The sequence below is a fragment of the Malaclemys terrapin genome, chromosome 10 (genome assembly GCF_027887155.1).
Source record: "Malaclemys terrapin pileata isolate rMalTer1 chromosome 10, rMalTer1.hap1, whole genome shotgun sequence".
In the NCBI taxonomy this organism is placed as follows: domain Eukaryota; kingdom Metazoa; phylum Chordata; order Testudines; family Emydidae; genus Malaclemys; species Malaclemys terrapin.
In genome coordinates this window covers 62385695-62403148 of record NC_071514.1, presented here as the reverse complement: position 1 = coordinate 62403148, position 17454 = coordinate 62385695, and the positions used below count along the sequence as shown (strand labels likewise).

At 37.5% G+C, this 17454-nt stretch overlaps 1 protein-coding gene across 1 annotated transcript in view; it reads left to right on the top strand.

The window, feature by feature from the left end:
- Positions 1 to 17454, top strand: part of USP7 (ubiquitin specific peptidase 7) — a 102914-nt gene that overhangs the window by 40577 nt on the left and 44883 nt on the right. The window contains exons 2-7 of the mRNA XM_054041016.1: positions 855 to 959; positions 3418 to 3616; positions 5550 to 5688; positions 6859 to 6947; positions 8202 to 8310; positions 16880 to 17010. Of these exons, the coding sequence (XP_053896991.1) occupies positions 855 to 959; positions 3418 to 3616; positions 5550 to 5688; positions 6859 to 6947; positions 8202 to 8310; positions 16880 to 17010 (772 nt within the window). The remainder of the gene's footprint in view (positions 1 to 854; positions 960 to 3417; positions 3617 to 5549; positions 5689 to 6858; positions 6948 to 8201; positions 8311 to 16879; positions 17011 to 17454) is intronic.

Sequence of the window (17454 nt, the reverse complement as noted above, 5' to 3'; positions counted from 1 at the left end):
GTGTTTATGTCTGTTTATGTCTGGAGAGAGAGGGTTAATGTCTTCTATGTGAACTCTTTGCATGTGTGAGTGATCCATATGGGAGTGGGGGAGATGTTGTGGAGAGAAAGGAGTGGAAACAGTGTTATGGTAGTGTGTTGGTATATCTCATCAGAAGGCTTGCATTTTTAAAGTCAAACTTCTTATACTTCATGGGACCTTATTTTTGTAGGTGCATAAATTCTCTGTATATGTTCAAACAGCTATATTAGCACAAGTAAGCAATGGTAATGATAGAGTTGGCAAAGGGATAGTTTTAAATATTTGTTAATGAAATGTTCTAAATTTTCATTCTTAAGATCTTAAACATGCTCTTACATGTGCTATAGTACTTGCTTTTCTTTAAAAGGCAATCAATAAGACTGCTTATTCAGACAGTCTTAGAGCAAATTAATGTCTGTTAATTGATTAATCAGTATTACTTCAGTTCTAACTGTATGCAGTTTCAAAGGGCCTAAGAATAGTCATTTAGAAATTGTTAAATATATATGTATTGTGTTTAATAAAACTCTCAGTCTGGACTACTAAGTGTAATGCCATATAGGAAAGTACATATATCTGTTAGGAATTAAATTATAATTTTAAGTCTGTTATGCATTAGTATGACACTTAAGCAATAAGGGTTTGCCTACACAGGGAAATTTACCAGCAGAACTATAATGGTATAATTATAGCTATAACTCCCTTTTGTGGACACACTTATTCAGGAATAAGAATATGGATTAAGAGTGCCTTTTTCTGGTATTGCTTATGTCATTTAGAAATTTTCCCATGTAAACAAGCATTAAGTCACTGATAATTTTTTTTCTTACTAGCTGGAGATACAGATGATCCACCAAGAATTACTCAAAATCCTGTCATCAATGGGAATGTAGCTATGGCCGATGGACACAACAATACAGAAGAAGACATGGAAGATGGTAAGTAAATATGACATGAAAGTATTGTCAGCAGAGCTTGTTGTTTATTTTATATTTGTAGAGTGCCCAGCGCAATGATATCATGATTAGAGCCTCTGGGTGCTGCTCTAGTAAAACTGATTTTTAAAAAATTCTAATACTGATGTTATTTCAGGAAAAGGGTTATTGCTTCCCCATGAAGAAAATAAAACAATATCTAAATATCTATATGGGAATTCCTGTTTTAGAGTAGTCATTCTTCAAGATTGACGATCCCAAAAGCTATCAGCAGAAAAAATAGGCATGTTGTAGATGGCTGTTCATTTTAAATCTTGCCAGAATGTGATATTATGCATGATCTTGAAAATTTATCATGCACCACTTATTATGAGAAATACAGTGCATTAAATTACTTTGCACCATACCTGCAACTGTCCCAGCAGACATTTCCAGTAGAGTGCACATTGTGATCCCCATGTGTGTTGCTAAGTAGTCAAGTAGCAGCTGTAGACAACTTTTATAAGTTTTATACAGTGGTAACGCTTCTTGGAAGTGGACCTCATCCAACCTTTATAACATCAAATGCTCTGTTCATGGGAACTAGTTGGCTAGTGCAAAATGCAACTGTTGGCTTATTTACAAGTATTTCCTGTTGGGTGCCTATTACATCCGTAGTCTGCATTGATTTCTGATTCATCTGAGTGCAGTTCAAGATTTTGTTTTGACATATAAAACCTTTAATGGTTTGGATACTGACCACGTTAAAGAGTTGTGCTCTGTGTGGTGGCAAGGAGAGAGAGCATTTTGGCTGAAACCATAACTGGCTGATAGTTGTGTCAAATGAGTGTTACCAATGGTAGTAAAGGGTTATTTAGTATTGCCTTAGAGAAGATGATAGCAGAGGGGAATAAATATTCTTGATCTTTAGCCGAATAGCACAAAAGGGATTCAAAGAGTTTATATAAAATTATACCTTTCATATGTACATAGCAGAATAAATCAATCAAAAGAGAGTCAGGTTTAAAAGAGGCTAATTGTGACCACAGCTAAGAAGGAAGGCCGATACTCAGATAAACTACTTCCTCTTCAGTTAGAATAGCTTTGACTTTGCGTGAATGCTATAGGAAACAGTTCTGAAGGCAGGGAAGAATAATCTTTTATCTATAAGCATGGACAAATCCGACAAATAAAATACATGCCAGCAGTTTGCACATTAAGGATATTTCCTAATAAAATCTCTTTTTTGGTCATATTTATCAGTCTCCCTCACCTGCATTACATGGTATAATAAAACATGGGCAATACAGCTGATTCTTCTCAAACACCTCAAGTGTAGGGATGTGGATTTCTTCAAGAAGATTTTACTCTTACTTCACACACTTATTAATAGAAAAATAATTGTTGTCCTGGACTTGAAAGGACAGAACAAATGTCTGAGGAAAAACTAGCTTCATGATACAAAAGCTCTATCCTGTTCTCATAAATCAGGGGCATTACATGATATTGACCAAGCAGAGAGGCATTCTTTTACACATTCTAGAATAAGAGCTACACAGAAAATATATGACCCTTCTACCAAAAAGAGTTTTATTTCAGGACTCTGTTGTTTAGGCTTTCTGCAGCATTCTAAAAGACACTGGTGAGATTGAAAATCCCAGGACTGTGTTACACTTTCATTTACTAGATGATTTGTTAATATCAGTTAGCCAAAGAGGTCATTAGTAATGTCTTACAGTAGAACCTCAGAGTTACAAACACTTTGGGAATAGAGGTTATTTGTAACTCTGAAATGTTCAACTCTGAACAAAATGTTATGGTTATTCTTTCAAAAGTGTATAAGTGAACATTGACTTACTACAGCTTTGTAACTGTACTATGCAGGAGAAAAATGCTGCTTTTTAAAATGAAACAAGCACAGAAACAGTTTCCTTACCTTTATAAAAAAAATTTTTAAACTTTCCCATAATTTTTAATAGTTTACGTTTAACACAGTACTGTACTGTATTTGCTTTTTTATTTTTCTGCTACTGCCTGATTGCGTAATTCGGATTCCAAAAGAGGTGTGTGGTTGACTGGTCAGTTCGTAACTGAGGTTCTACTGTAGTTTCTCTGAGGATCGATGGGTTAGCAACAGTTTGATCCAACTCTTACATCCCATTATAGTGAAAGGAAAAGCCTTTCTGTCCAGGGAAAAAGTCATCAGGATGTAGGAATTATTGGAAGAAGTGCAATATAGAAACAGGTACTCTGAGATCACAGATATACTTGGGAATGATAGAGTTTATATGCGGGTGCTGCTGTGAACCAGGTTATGTAACAATACAGTCTTTGTGAATATTTAAAATGTTACACATTCTTATTGTTTGGTAAAACTTTTCTTTATGCACCCCTTGTTCTGTATTTTGAAATATGTATTGTGGGGTGAAGGATATCTTCACATTATTAAATGTTTTAGTTGTCTTATATTTTTGTTTTACAGACACAAGTTGGCGATCAGAAGCAACGTTTCAGTTTACAGTTGAGCGTTTCAGCAGGCTCAGTGAGTCAGTCCTCAGTCCTCCTTGCTTTGTACGGAATTTGCCGTGGAAGATTATGGTGATGCCACGACTGTACCCAGACAGACCACACCAAAAAAGTGTAGGATTCTTTCTTCAGTGCAATGCTGAATCTGATTCCACGTAAGACCCTTTAAATAATTAATATACAAACTTGCAACACAATTAAATAATGCCATATACAAGACCAACATCTGGTAAAATTATTTAATCTAGTTTTTTCTACAGAGGAGGAGAAGTTTACAAGCTTTTCAGTCTCTGAAGATCTTTCTACTTCTCATATACTCTTTGCTTCCCACCTTCAAATCCCCACATCCCAATGCTGATCCTTCATTTAGGCCTACTTGGCCAGAAATCCCTGATGGAACTCATCCATTCTTCTCTTGGACTGCTCAGAGCAATGAGAGGAGCCCTCAGTCAGATGGAGTACACTGCCTCAACAACATTGCCAGCCTGCTGGCCTGGAAAAGGAAGATTTGTCCCAATTTTATGCTAAAATGCTACTAAACATCCCCCAGAATCAATCTGAGCTATAAATCCATCTCTGTGATACAGCAGTTGCTAGGTAAACTAGGCAGGAAAAGCATTTGTTGCTAGTATATTTTAAAACAATGGCTTTCTACCCTTCCACAGTCCCATGGGATTAGAAAGAAACTTTCCATGTTGGCAGGTTATTTCATAATTGTACATTACACAAGTTTCCTTTGTCTTTCTCTGAAACAGCTGGTGCCTCTCACTGTCAGTGGCAGGCTACCAGAATAGAAGGATCACTGGTCTGATTGACTATGGCATTTTTTATATTCATAAATTTTGCCTGTCGGAGTACAACTGTACCTGATAATTCAGACCTTCAGTGCCACCCAAAGTCTGAACAGAAGGAGGGAAGAACCGTGCAAGAAAAGTAAACCTGTCCAGCAAGAAAAGTAATGGCTTCCTGAAGAGGAAACCCAGTCATTTCCAGAGTAGGCGTCATAAATATGTGGTTTTATCCACACCAGCTTTAGCAGTTTGATCACCCACTGTCACGCACAGCAAGCAGTGTCTCACACCCCAAGGGAAGGATCCCTTAGATAATTTGTGGCAAAGCACATTAATAAAAGAAATCTGCATTTGTAAAGACAAGATACTCTCTGTGTTGAGAGAGAGAACGTTCCCCAGCCTTTGGCAGTTGTTGGACAAAATGTTTGATTTGTAAGTAGCAGGCCCACCAGTTTATTGGGGAAACTTTGTAGAGAGCCACACCTCCCCTTATAGAGTTTGAATTTCTGACATAGGCAGAGTGTGTAGGGTAAGGGGGAGGGGAGGCAAGGGTGTGTGAGGGGGAAGAAACGACAGTGAAAGCATTGCCTCTTTGCTGGCTGGTCTCCTGAGACTGCATTGATACATGCTGCTTTGTGGAGGAGCAAGTTTCCTGTCAAGTGCAAGGGGTTCATTCTTACATGATATCACACACCACTTCTGGTTCAATCTGAGTGATGGCAGTTACTCTTCCATGTTGATTTCTTGGTTTTCGTTTTCTCTTGAAGTAGTAGTGTTTTTCATCTCACATACCCTAAGTAGGTACAGTATACCATGGTTGATGTGAATAGTTAGCCACAGTGATTTCTGATAAGAAACTTCAGGAGACAGCGATTTTTCTCTCGGCTATTATTTCTTAGCAATATTAATGAACACTTTCCTAAAAGACTTCTGACCTTGCTTAAGAGAAATCACTGTCATCCTTTAAAAAAAAAAATCGTAGGAGGAATCAGCTAAGACAGCTAAGTTGCTCTCAGAGAGGGACATAATCTAAAAACACATTCCTGAAAAAAGTATGGCCTCTTTAACAACCATAACTTTGTACTGTGTGGCTCTCAAAAACCGGAGATTAATTCTTACAAATGCTCCTGACAGCAGTTAAACAAGCTTTAGAATCTAGTGAGGAACAAAGGTGAAAAGTAGACATCTGTGTGCAAATACGGACTTGGTGTATCAAGTAAAATTTGTAAAAGTGTTTTCTATTATTGAAGAAAACAAAATTGAAATTTGTTTCAAGTGTTATCTTTTAATTTTATAGGTCATGGTCTTGCCATGCACAGGCAGTTCTCAAGATAATAAATTACAAGGACGATGAAAAATCATTCAGTCGTCGTATTAGTCACTTGTTCTTTCATAAGGAGAATGACTGGGGCTTTTCCAACTTTATGGCATGGAGTGTAAGTAACAATATATTTGTTTTATAACAATGGGATGCTACTGGGTTTGGAGGTGAGACCAATACCTGCACTTGATCTTCTAATACTGCCTTAGATACCTTGATTTTTAAATTTCTTCCTAAAGGTGTTGTCTTAGGCCTAGTCTTCACTTACTGGAGGGTCCGGCGGCAGGCAATCGATGTTCTGGGATCGATTTATCGCGTCTGGTTAAGACGTGATAAATCGATCCCGGATCGATCCCGGAAGTGCTCACAGTCGGCGCCGGTACTCCAGCTCGCCGAGAGGAGTACGCGGCGTCGACGGGGGGAGACTTCCGGCCGCGTCTGGACCGCGGTAAGTTCGGACTAAGGTACTTCGAATTCAGCTACGTTATTAACGTAGCTGAATTTGCGTACCTTAGTCCGAAGTCCGGACTAAGTGGGGACCAGGCCTTAGTATCTGAATGATGCTTGTGGTATCAGTAGATTTCATAGTGAAGATACCTTTAAGTGCTAATATATTGCTCCTCATGGTGCAGATTCCTTTTAACTATTTTACCTGGACTTAATGACCCACATAAATATTCCATCATTCCTCCATTGACCCATCTTTACTAATACTTCACTTAATAAAAATCGTTCCACCAACTTTCTTTTAAATGTTGTTGGGCATGATCACTGTCATTTAAGAGCAGCCTAGGTTTTCTTGCTCATTTCTTCCCATGTTCTCTGCATGTGTACAGACATTTTAAATTAATACTACTCTTAATGTTCATCTTAAATTGAGACAGCTTTTTAAGCATTATGGAAGTCTGAGGCCTTAATTTTTCTCTTTTGCCTGGAATAGTTTCCTAAATTAACTGCTTTAAGTCAAAACAAAGCTTTTGATTACTGATCCTATTATCCACAGGAAATTGAAATACTGGTGCAAAAACTATAAAAGCCAGAAACAAGATTTTGCATGGAGACATTTACAGATTATTTCAATACATTGAGCTCAGTGTCCTAGAGATTAATTGGTATCCTTCAATAATTTTTTAGCTTATTGAGTAAAAGAAATGCATAGATGGTTGCTTACTTAAATGTGCAGATTCTGAGCAATATCCAGCCTGGATTTTTCACTACATTCCCCATTGTAGGATTCAGAAGATAGTTTTGCAGCAAATTTCATATTCTTATTTCTGTTTAATAGGAAGTTACTGATCCTGAAAAAGGATTTATAGAGGACGACAAGGTTACTTTTGAAGTCTACGTTCAAGCGGATGCTCCACACGGAGTGGCGTAAGTATCTCTTAAAAAAAAAAAAAACAAAAAAAAAAAAAACACCCTTGAGTAGAAATGCATAGTAAACAAATGTACAGAAAAGTCAACCTTTAGAACATTCATTTGAATTTCAGTTGAACTATCTCATTTTATTAGTAATGTATGGTACTGTTCATGAGAGGATCTCAAAGCACTTTTTCAGAATTAATTGATGAAGCATCTCAAGGGAAATATACCCATGTTTAGAAAGCTGCATAGAGATTTTGTGCCAGTAGCTTCTCCACCTATGTTGCTCAATGCAACCTTCTGTAACTTTACTTAGTGCAAAACACTTTTCAGTATGTGTAAACTAATTTTATTTTTCAGTTTCAAATGACCTACAGTCTTTGCCATTGTGGTCGTGACACTCTTGGTGTTAATGTCACCATCAAGCAGTATGGTTGCCACCATCAGTGGTTCGAACACCTAGTTTTAATCCTGCTTTACTGTTTAAGTTTTAAAATTGCCCTGCCTGACGCTGAGTTCTTATACTACTGGATGCCACTTTTCAGCAAGATGGCTGCTATGAATTGCAAATTTTAATTTAAAAATTGAATTTTAAATACAGATAACTAATGAAATGCTTGTCACTCTGGGAGCCTTCAGAAAATCGTAAAAAAGAAAATTTAACAAAAGAACAGTCCTTTGTTTATAGAAGTATTGGAATCCTAAGCGCATGTGGTGACAGGCAGTTGTGATGTGTAATCTGTTTTATTCAGACAGAATGTAATACTAAGTTGCACATAACGTCTGTTAATAGTGCTGGTTAGCTTAGAATGGAGGTTCTCAAGCTTAATTGCACTGCGACCCCCTACTGACACCAAAAATTACTACACGACCCCAGGGCCTGAGCCCGTCCTAGTCCCGCCACCCTTGGTGGGGGGGCCAAGCCCGAGCCCCACTGCCTTTGATGCGGAGGGGGGTCAAAGCCGAAGCCCAAGGGCTTCAGCCTGAGGCAGGGGGCCTGTAATCTGAGCCCCGCTGCCCAGGGCTAAAGCTCTTGGACTTTGGCCCCAGGCGATGAGGCTCAGGCTTTGGCCCTGGGTCTCAGCAAATCTAAGCCGACCCTCGCGATCCTATTAAAACGGGATTGTGACCCCCTGTGGGGTTGCAACACAAAGTTTGAGAACCACTGGCCTAGAACAAATGTTCTGTAGAAATATATCTGCATTATAGTTAAATTTTTTATATATATAAAATCAAATGTAGTTTTAACCATTAATTGCTTTCCAGGTGGGATTCAAAGAAGCACACGGGATATGTTGGGTTAAAGAACCAGGGAGCAACCTGTTACATGAACAGTTTATTACAGACTTTATTTTTCACAAATCAACTACGAAAGGTAATTAAATAGCATTGTAATTTCATTTCAAATATATAAATAGCAAAAATGATCTATTTCAAAATAGCTTTTGTTTTAAATAGCTTTCCACCCTATTTTTTTCCCCCACACTACCATTTTTTGTTTTCTTCTTTTCAAAAAATCCTCTCCATTCTGTAAAAAAAACTTCAGAGCACAATAGCATAATTTGATCATTATTCTGCTTTTTCAAAGTGGTCTCCAATCTCTCTTTTGGCTCCTTTCTCTGTAACTCAGTGAACAAATGGCTTTGTCGAGTAGCTAGAAAAGGTGGCTACAACATCATAGTAGTTAGTGTACTCCAAACCTGATAAACTGCAGTTTGATTAACTTCTGGTAATAGAAATCCAGTTTTAGTGGACTACATGGCTTTTGCCATGATGTACACCTTGTATCAGGCCGGATCTGAGAACTTGTCTTAATACTTAGGTGTGTTTACATGGGTTTATTGGGTTGGGTTTAAAAAGAAAAAGAAAAGAAAAAGCTAAATATCTTTGTACATGCCAAGGCTTGAGTTAAGGGTCTGTTGCTGCACTGCTTTATTTGTTGGTGATGCCAAAAATTGTTTCAGGAAAAGGAGACTGAAACTTAGCCCTTTGCAGCAGTTAAGGTAAAGGAATACTTTTGAACACTTAATTTTCAATCTGTTCTACACACACACACACTCACTCACACTCTCTCTCTCTCTATATATATATATCAGTTAATGACTTGGCCCTTTAAAACAGTTCATAATAATCTTTTCTATTTTGCTTCACAAGTTACATACACTTATTTTTCAGTGTTGCTTATGTGTTCATTTATTCTTCCTGTTTTTTTTTATTTAGTGCAGTAAAATTATTGGTAGCTACAGCTAGTATCTTCCCTTACATAATGGTGGTACTAAAACAGTATTGACCTGTATTTTGGGAGGTTTAAACATAATTTAATTTTGACTTCAGTGCATTATTTTTTGTTTACATGCTTAATTTTTTTTTTTTGCTTGTCTGCTTGTATATTCTAAAATGTCTTATCAAAAGAAAACTAGCTCTTGCTAGCAAAATATTTGTTCTTATAAATACCTCAAGAAAGCTACATGGAAATGCTATATAGTATGCAATTCTAGTACAGTGAAATAGTGCCTGGGATAACAAAACCTTACTTTAATTTATTCAGCAAGTTTAAAAAAAAAAAAAAAGAAAAAAAGTGTTAAACCCTTGCTAGTCAGAAGAGGACATTTGCATTAAGAAATCCTGACTCAAAATAATTTGGTCTAGGGAAGATCTCCATTGATTTTAGTATATCCTACCACTTTGGGGCATGAGAGATATAGATATAAAAAAAATGTGTGTGTCTATATGTTTCTTCACACTGCCCCTTTTCCCTCTGTCGTTGAGACCTTCTTGCAAATAGTTTAGTAAGTTGTTTATTAGTGGTACCTTAGGTTGGTTAGTTTGGTTATTTAGCCGTAGTTTTCTGGTGGAATGCTTTCACCAGGATTTAAACATTGCCTGTTGTGTGGAGGGGCTATTCTGAATAGTGATCCCCCATGCAGTGTTTATTGTACCTTGGAGAGGGGTACATTAAGGACAGGAGTTCTGTCTGTAAGAACATGACACTAGTGGCAAGGGACTTGAGATACAAGCAGAACCTGACGGAGCAAGCCAGGAGGTCTATGTCTGCACTGGAGACAGTACCGGCTTCTCAGCCTTCATCGGTGCCGTAGCGTGTTGACATTCCTTGGCAGGACTCAGAGACCGCCTGTAGCAGGAAGAGAAGTATAGGGGCTCTTGGCCCGCTACTTATTGGCCACTATCCACAATGGCCTTGGAATCTCTTGGACACTCCTCTTTCCTTTTGGTCCTGATCTTCAACCCACTGTAGAGTAAAATCGCTTAACCAACCTGAAATAATTGAGAATGGTACAGAATTGTATTTCTTCTAGTCTTCTTCCTACCATTGTTGACCAGAAAAAATTCTTAGTCTGGAGACAGCCCATCAATTTCTACAGAATCCAAGTTTTTATTTTCTAAGCAAATTTGTTTTGAGCTTTTATGTACACTGCATGAAAACGAATGTAGTGTTCTGAGCAAGGTGAAATTAACAGAACTTTATTTGCTTTTACTGATGCTGTTCAGAATCCTGTGAACAAAAATGAAATTGTCTCAATAATCCAACTGGAAAAGCAATGAGCATTAGGAAAGGCAAGTACTTGAGTTACTTATGGGGAGTCAGACACTAAAATGGAGCCTGGGGGAAAGCTAATCGAGAAAAGACCTTTTCTTCCCTCTCCTCTCCTCTCCCTCCCTACCCATGCAATCTCCCAACAGCAGTCTAAAATGGCAGAGACCCTATCCCCCTGTACAGCAGCCATGAGGCTGAGAAGGTGTGGCAAGGGACCAAGGCATTTCCTCTCCTCGAGCAGTTAGAGGGGGAAGAACTTTCAGCTTTTGTATTGGCCTGTGGCTGGGAGGTATCTGATTAAATCTGAACCCACCATCATCATCTAAACAAGGCCCAGGGACAGAGCTTCTCACAAGGACTGTGCCCTTGAATCTTACTGATGGAGCCTCTCCACCCCAGTGTTCTATCTCTGCTTCTAGCTAATAGGTTCAGTCCTCCAGCTAGAACATACTAGTTATTTTTTCAAGCTTTGCGCTAATTCTCTTGATCACGACTTAGGGTCTTAGACAAATGTTTGTAATTTCTGCCTAAGTTATTTAGGTTTGTACCTTCCTGATCTCGCTCTGCTTTGACCTCTCCCTTTCCTTGTCATCATCTAATGTATTTTGTTATTCAGTAGTTACTTTGCCTGAGATTTCACAAAAAAGGATGAAGTATTTCCTCCCCCTTTTTGTCATGGTATTTGCTTTTCCTCTGTTAAGCAATGGATTTAAAGTTTCCTTTAATGTTGTCTCACTTGTACAAGTTTTTCTTGTTCCTCTTTGTATGTGTTCTGCATAGTGCCTGATTATGTGCCTCTTCTTTTCAGACTTTGTCCCCACATGTCTTTACTATTCTCTTGCATTCATCCCCAGAGGGGGAACATCTCAGGTTTTAATTTGAGATTTTTATGTTTGCCATATGTATTTAAATGCCTTATTTCTTGATTTTGAGGCAGATTTTTCACAGTTTTGAGTGAACTGGGCATTTCAGTAAGATGGTTTATGAGGGAAGATATATGGGGGGAGGGATAGCTCAGTGGTTTGAGCATTGGCCTGCTAAATCCAGGGTTGTGAGTTCAATCCTTGAGGGGGCCATTTAGGGATCTGGGGCAAAAATCTGTCTGGGGATTGGTCCTGCTTTGAGGTGGGTGTTGGACTAGATGACCTTTCATCTAGTCCCTTCCAACCCTGATATTCTATGATTTCTATATAAATTGTTTATCTGGGTTGGAAATTCAGACTGAACTTTGAGTAATAGGATTTATCCTAAATTACACAAGCAGAGGGGAAAAGCAAGGGAAGCATATAAATTAAATATCGCTTGGATAACATACAATAGAAACATTTATTGTTAGCAGTGGTAGTGTAGCCGTTGGTCTCAGAATATTAGAGAGACAAGGGGGTTGAGGTCCAGCTTCTTTTGATGAAAGAGACAAGCTTTCAAGCTACACAGAGCTGCTCTTCAAGTCAGATTTGTGTAGCTGACGAAGAGCTCCGTATAGCTGGGAGGCTTGTCTTTTTCACCAACAGAAGTTAGTAAAATAAGTTATCTCACCCAACTTTGTGTGTCTCAATAGAAACATTTAGCATTTAACAAAGTATATACTAATGTATTTAGTCAATGGCAGTTTGAGTTTATTTCAAGTTTATCAATCAGCATAATGATTGGATATATAAAAAGGAACTAATTGCTTTGCATAGATGCCTCTGAAAATAGAATGAAATAAATATACAGAGCTTGATTTTTCAGAAGGGCAGAGCACATAGTTCCTATTGATTTTGGGGCACTCAGGACTATTGAAAATCAGGACAATAGTCTTCTGTTTTGAGGCCTGTTGTCGATAATTTTGACTTATCAGGGAGCTGGAAATTTTCATGCCGAAGTCTGATATTGTCATACTTACGTGTTTGTATTTATATATAGCATAAGTATGTGTATATATATTAGACTTGATTTTGACTAACAGGAAGGAATTGGCTGCGAATCTGAAGGTGGAAGGCAAGTTGGGCAAAAGTGATAATGAAATAATAGATTTCCTGATTCTAAGGAATGGAAGGAATGAGCAGCAGAATGAGGATGATAGACTTCAAAAGAGCATATTTTAAGAAACTCAGAAAACTGATTGGTAAGGTCCCAAGGAAAAAGGCGTATAGGAGATCTGGCAGTTTCTCAGAGGCAATATTAAAGGTGCAACAGGAAATTATCCTGATGTGAATGAAGAATAGGAATAATAGCTTCAGTCTTCACTAAAAAGATTAATTGTGACTACATACTTAACACAATTAATATTAACAACAAGGAAGAAGGAAAACAAACCAGAATAGGGAAAGAACAGGTTAAAGAATATTTAGATAAGTTAGATGTATTCAAGTCAGCGGGGCCTGAAAAGATTCTTAAGGGTACTTAAGAAACTAGCTGAAGCAATCTCAGAACTGTTAGTGATTATCTTCAAAAACTCATGGAAGACAGGTGAGGTCCCTGAGGACTGGAGAAAGGTAAACATAGTACCTATCTTTAAAAAGGGAAACAAAGAGGACACAGAGAATTAGACCAGTCTAACTTAAGTTCTTGAAAAGATACTGAAACAAATTACCAAACAATAAATTTGTAAGCATCTAGAGGATAATAGGGTGGTAAGTATTAGCCAACGTGGGTTTGTCAAGAACAAATCATGCCCAACCAACTTAGTTTTCTTCTTTGAGAGGGTTATTGGCCTAGTGGATAGGAGGAAATAGTAGACATGATATATCTTAATTTTAGTAAGTTATCTGACACAGTCCCACATGACGTTTTCATAAGCAAACTGGGGAAATGTGGCCTAGATGAAATGTCTGTAAGATGGCTGCACAATTGAGAATTCCCTCCCCGCCCCCCAATAAAAATGTAGTTATCAATTATTCACTGTCAGGCTCAGAGGATTTATCTAGTAGCATCCTGCAAGGGTCTGTCCTGGGTATTTACTAGTCAATAATTTCCTTAATGACTTGGATAATGAAGTAGTAGAGTATGTGCTTATAAATTTTATGGATGACACTAAGCTGGGTGGGGTTGCTAGGACTTCGAAGGACAGGATTAAAATTCAAAAAGACCATGACAAATTGGAGAATTGGTCTGAAATCAACATAAGGACATTTACTAAAGACAAGTGCAAAATACTACACCCAAGAAGGAAAAAAATCAAGAGCACAAATACAAAATAGCCAATAACTGGCTAGGCAGTAGTACTGCAGAAAATGATCTAGGGTTATAGTGGATCGCAAATCATTGTGGGGTGTAAACAGGAGTGTTGTATGTATGACACAGGAAGTAACTGTCCCAGTGTACTTGGCACTGATGAGGCCTACTCTGGAGTATTATGTCCAGTTTTGGGTGCCACGCTTCAAGAAAGATGTGGACAAACTGGAGAGAGCCTAGAGGAGAGCACCAAAAATGAAAGAAGTCTTAGAAAACCTGACCTGTGAGGAAAGGTTTAAAATACCTGGGCATATTTAGTCTTGAGAAAAGACTGGACCTGATAGCTGTCTTCAAATATGTTCAGGATTGTTGCAAAGCAGACGGTGATAAATTGTTCTCGTTGACCACTGATGGTAGAACAAGAAGTAATCGGCTTAATCTGCAGCAAGAGAGATTTAGGTTAGATGTTAAGAAAAACTTTCCAACGATAAAGATATGTAAGTATTGGGATAGGTTGTGGAATCCCTAGTATACAATTTTTTGGGGGGGAAATATATACACACACTATCTGTCTAAATATTGTGTGTATTTATATCTATATTTTTTCCCAAAAGCATGTTTTGATAAACTAGTTCTGGTGATTTCTTATGTTTGTCTGCACTGCATTTGATAAAATTGGGTTTTATATAGATATTTTATTTTGGTTAAACAGTGTGACTGGTGTCAATCCATATCTTACCAGTTTTCTATGTGCTTTGTAAAGGAGGTTTTTGTAGACATTAAAAAAGTGTCATGAATCACTGCTAATATTATGAGCCTGTAATATGTAAGACTCAAAACATCATGGATCTGTTTCTTTTACTACCTTTGCCCAAGGTAGATTGACTTATAACAAGGTGATATAAATCATATGGACTGAACCTGCAAGGTGCTGAGCTCTCTCTGCTCCCAACATTAAATTGAAAAATAACTTCTGCAGTTGAAAATGGAGGGAGAATTCTGGCTTACTTATACCTGAATTGGAATTTGGCCAGGACAGCAGGGTTAATGCTTCTAGAAAATATGGCTTTTTGGTTCAGTGATGAGGGTAGAGAACCCCTGCCCAGAACTTTCTCTCTCCGGGATTACTTTGTGAGGTACTCGGGTACCAGTGAAAAGTGCAGTATAAATACCTAGATACTTTTACAGAAAATTCTAGGTGCTATGACCTGGGCATATACTAATCTTCAGTTATACCATTGCTAATTACTATCAAGTTTGGAGCACAGCCATTCCCAAAATACATGTTTCCTTCTCAGAGTTTTATAAAGGAGAATGAATTCCTGAATTGGTGGAAGTAACTGGATGCAAAATTTGTTGAACTACTATTCTTGATTTTTGAATCAGTAGCTGGTTTGGAAAGAAAAAGGAAAGCAGAATAACTTGTCGTCTTGTTTGAAGTAGCTAAGCCAGCAGTGTTTCTAGTGCTGGGGTGGAGACTCTGCAGAGTACTGATAATTTGTGTTTGCCGCACAAAGGTGCCAAATAGTCCCTCTTTACCATCAGGATGCTGATTTACATATAGTTTCCCTATGATACGGAGTTTAATTGCTGAGTTGTCCTCTTCCATACACTCAGATCGTGTAAATCAGAACTGGAAGAGGGGACATGATAGTGTGGAATCATGCTGCATATTTATACTGTTGACTACTTGTCTGTAATTTTTATCTGCAATATTATTTATTGTATCCAGTATGATAGGACTTTCACTTTCTTGTGGAGACTATTCCACAGTATAATAGATTCAGTGTCCAGAAGTTTTCCAGAATTCAGGAATATTATCCTGTATTATATTTATCCCAGTACTTTAGTTATTCTACTGCTACTCTCCTCATTGTAGCATGTTAAATTCCTGGTCCTGCTAAATATTTACATTTTATGTATATTTGAAGTCTGTTATTGGGCTCTTCTCCTTAGCTGTTACCTCCTCAGATCTTCTAATCTTCTTAATTGGTCCCTCAACTCTTCAACAATTTTTGTTGCTCTTTTCTAGACTCCCTCATTTTGTCTGTATCAATCTAATCTATTTAATTGTTTAATCTGGCTCCCATCACCACTGTATCTGAGCGCTTCACAAACATTAATGAATTTGCCTGCCAATGCTCTAATTATATATGGAAATATTATTAGCCCCATTTTACATATGTAGAGCTGAGGCACAGGATAAATTAAGTGATGTGCCGAGGTCGCTCAGGAAGTCTGTGGCAGGACCAGGAATTGAACCAGATTTTCTCAATCCTGGTTCAGTGACTTAATCACAAGACCCTACACCTTTTTATTGTGCTGCCCAGAAGTGAATGCAATCTATCATGTATCTGCTTCTTGAGGTGATGTTCCTTCATCTTTCTGCCCAAAATTGCTTTTTTTTTTTGTGGCCCTATCCTATTTCAAGCTCTTGACAAATTTTCTCTCTGCTATTGCCCCTATTCTCTCTTAACATGAATGCTTCCTAAATTTGTCTCCTCCGTTAAATATCAGTATTTGGGAGTTACCTTTCCCTGAGTACTTTACATTTTTCTAAACTGAATCGCATTGCCTGCTCATATTTCCTAATCCCTTTTGGTTCCTTTTTATAATTTCTCTGTTGTTCTTGACCCTTCCAAGTTTAGAGTAATCAGTGAAATTAGTTAGCATGCTGTTCACTCCCTCTTCCAAATGATTAATGAAGATCTTAAATAAGAATGGATCTAGCACTGATCCCCAAAGCCTCTTTTGATGTGTCTCACTGTGCACACACACTTTTGTTGTTGTCCTTTCTACCTTCACATAGTTTTCAATCATATAAAACCAAATTGGAAAAAAGAGTCATTTTTCAAATAGGTTGTAGTATTGTACAATATATGTCAAATCCTACTGTGATGATTTCATGGACATACAGTATATGGTGCATTGTTTGAAGGAATTATTGAACTCTTCAGCACATTTACTTTTTTAAAAAATTATAAATGATTAGAAGAGTTTATAGTGAGCAAAATCAATTGATTTTCTTTATCTACCGTGCTTTGGAGAACCACAAATACAGGTAAGTAATAGTTTTCACAGTAAACCACAGTAGGAGATTTGTGTCAGATTATTCTGCTGTGTTAATTGATTAGGTCTATGAAATAAATCTGAGCAGGAACAAGTGTTGAATTGAACAATATGAGCACTAAACACATTTTCTTAAATACTAATTGAACTAAATATTTTTTAGGCTGTGTACATGATGCCCACAGAAGGAGATGACTCATCCAAAAGTGTTCCTTTAGCATTGCAGAGAGTATTCTATGAACTTCAGCACAGTGACAAACCAGTAGGAACTAAAAAGCTAACAAAATCCTTTGGGTAAGTGTCAGAACTTGAAAATATTTTTTAGGATATAGCAAAGTTCTTAATCAAACTTTTCCACATTTCTGCTAAAAAGTACTTTGCTTTGTGTAAAGGTAAATTAAGGTTAACTTAGAAAGATATAGAAAAGAGTCTGATAGCGGTCCATGGTTATTCTTTCCTAATATGACTTTTATTAATATTTCTTAGTTTACCAATAAAAACATTTCTCTAACTGACAACACTAAGGTCAGCTGAACTGAAATTCAAATGTTTTCTTGTACATAACCATCAGCCATCTACAGCAATAAAGATCTGTTTTATAATTTATCTAGTGGATGATGCATTTGGCTAAACAGAAAACAGAGTGGAATTGTGTACACCTCTACCTTGATATAACGCTGTCCTCGGGAGCCAAAAAATCTTACCGCGTTATAGGTGAAACCGTATTATATTGAACTT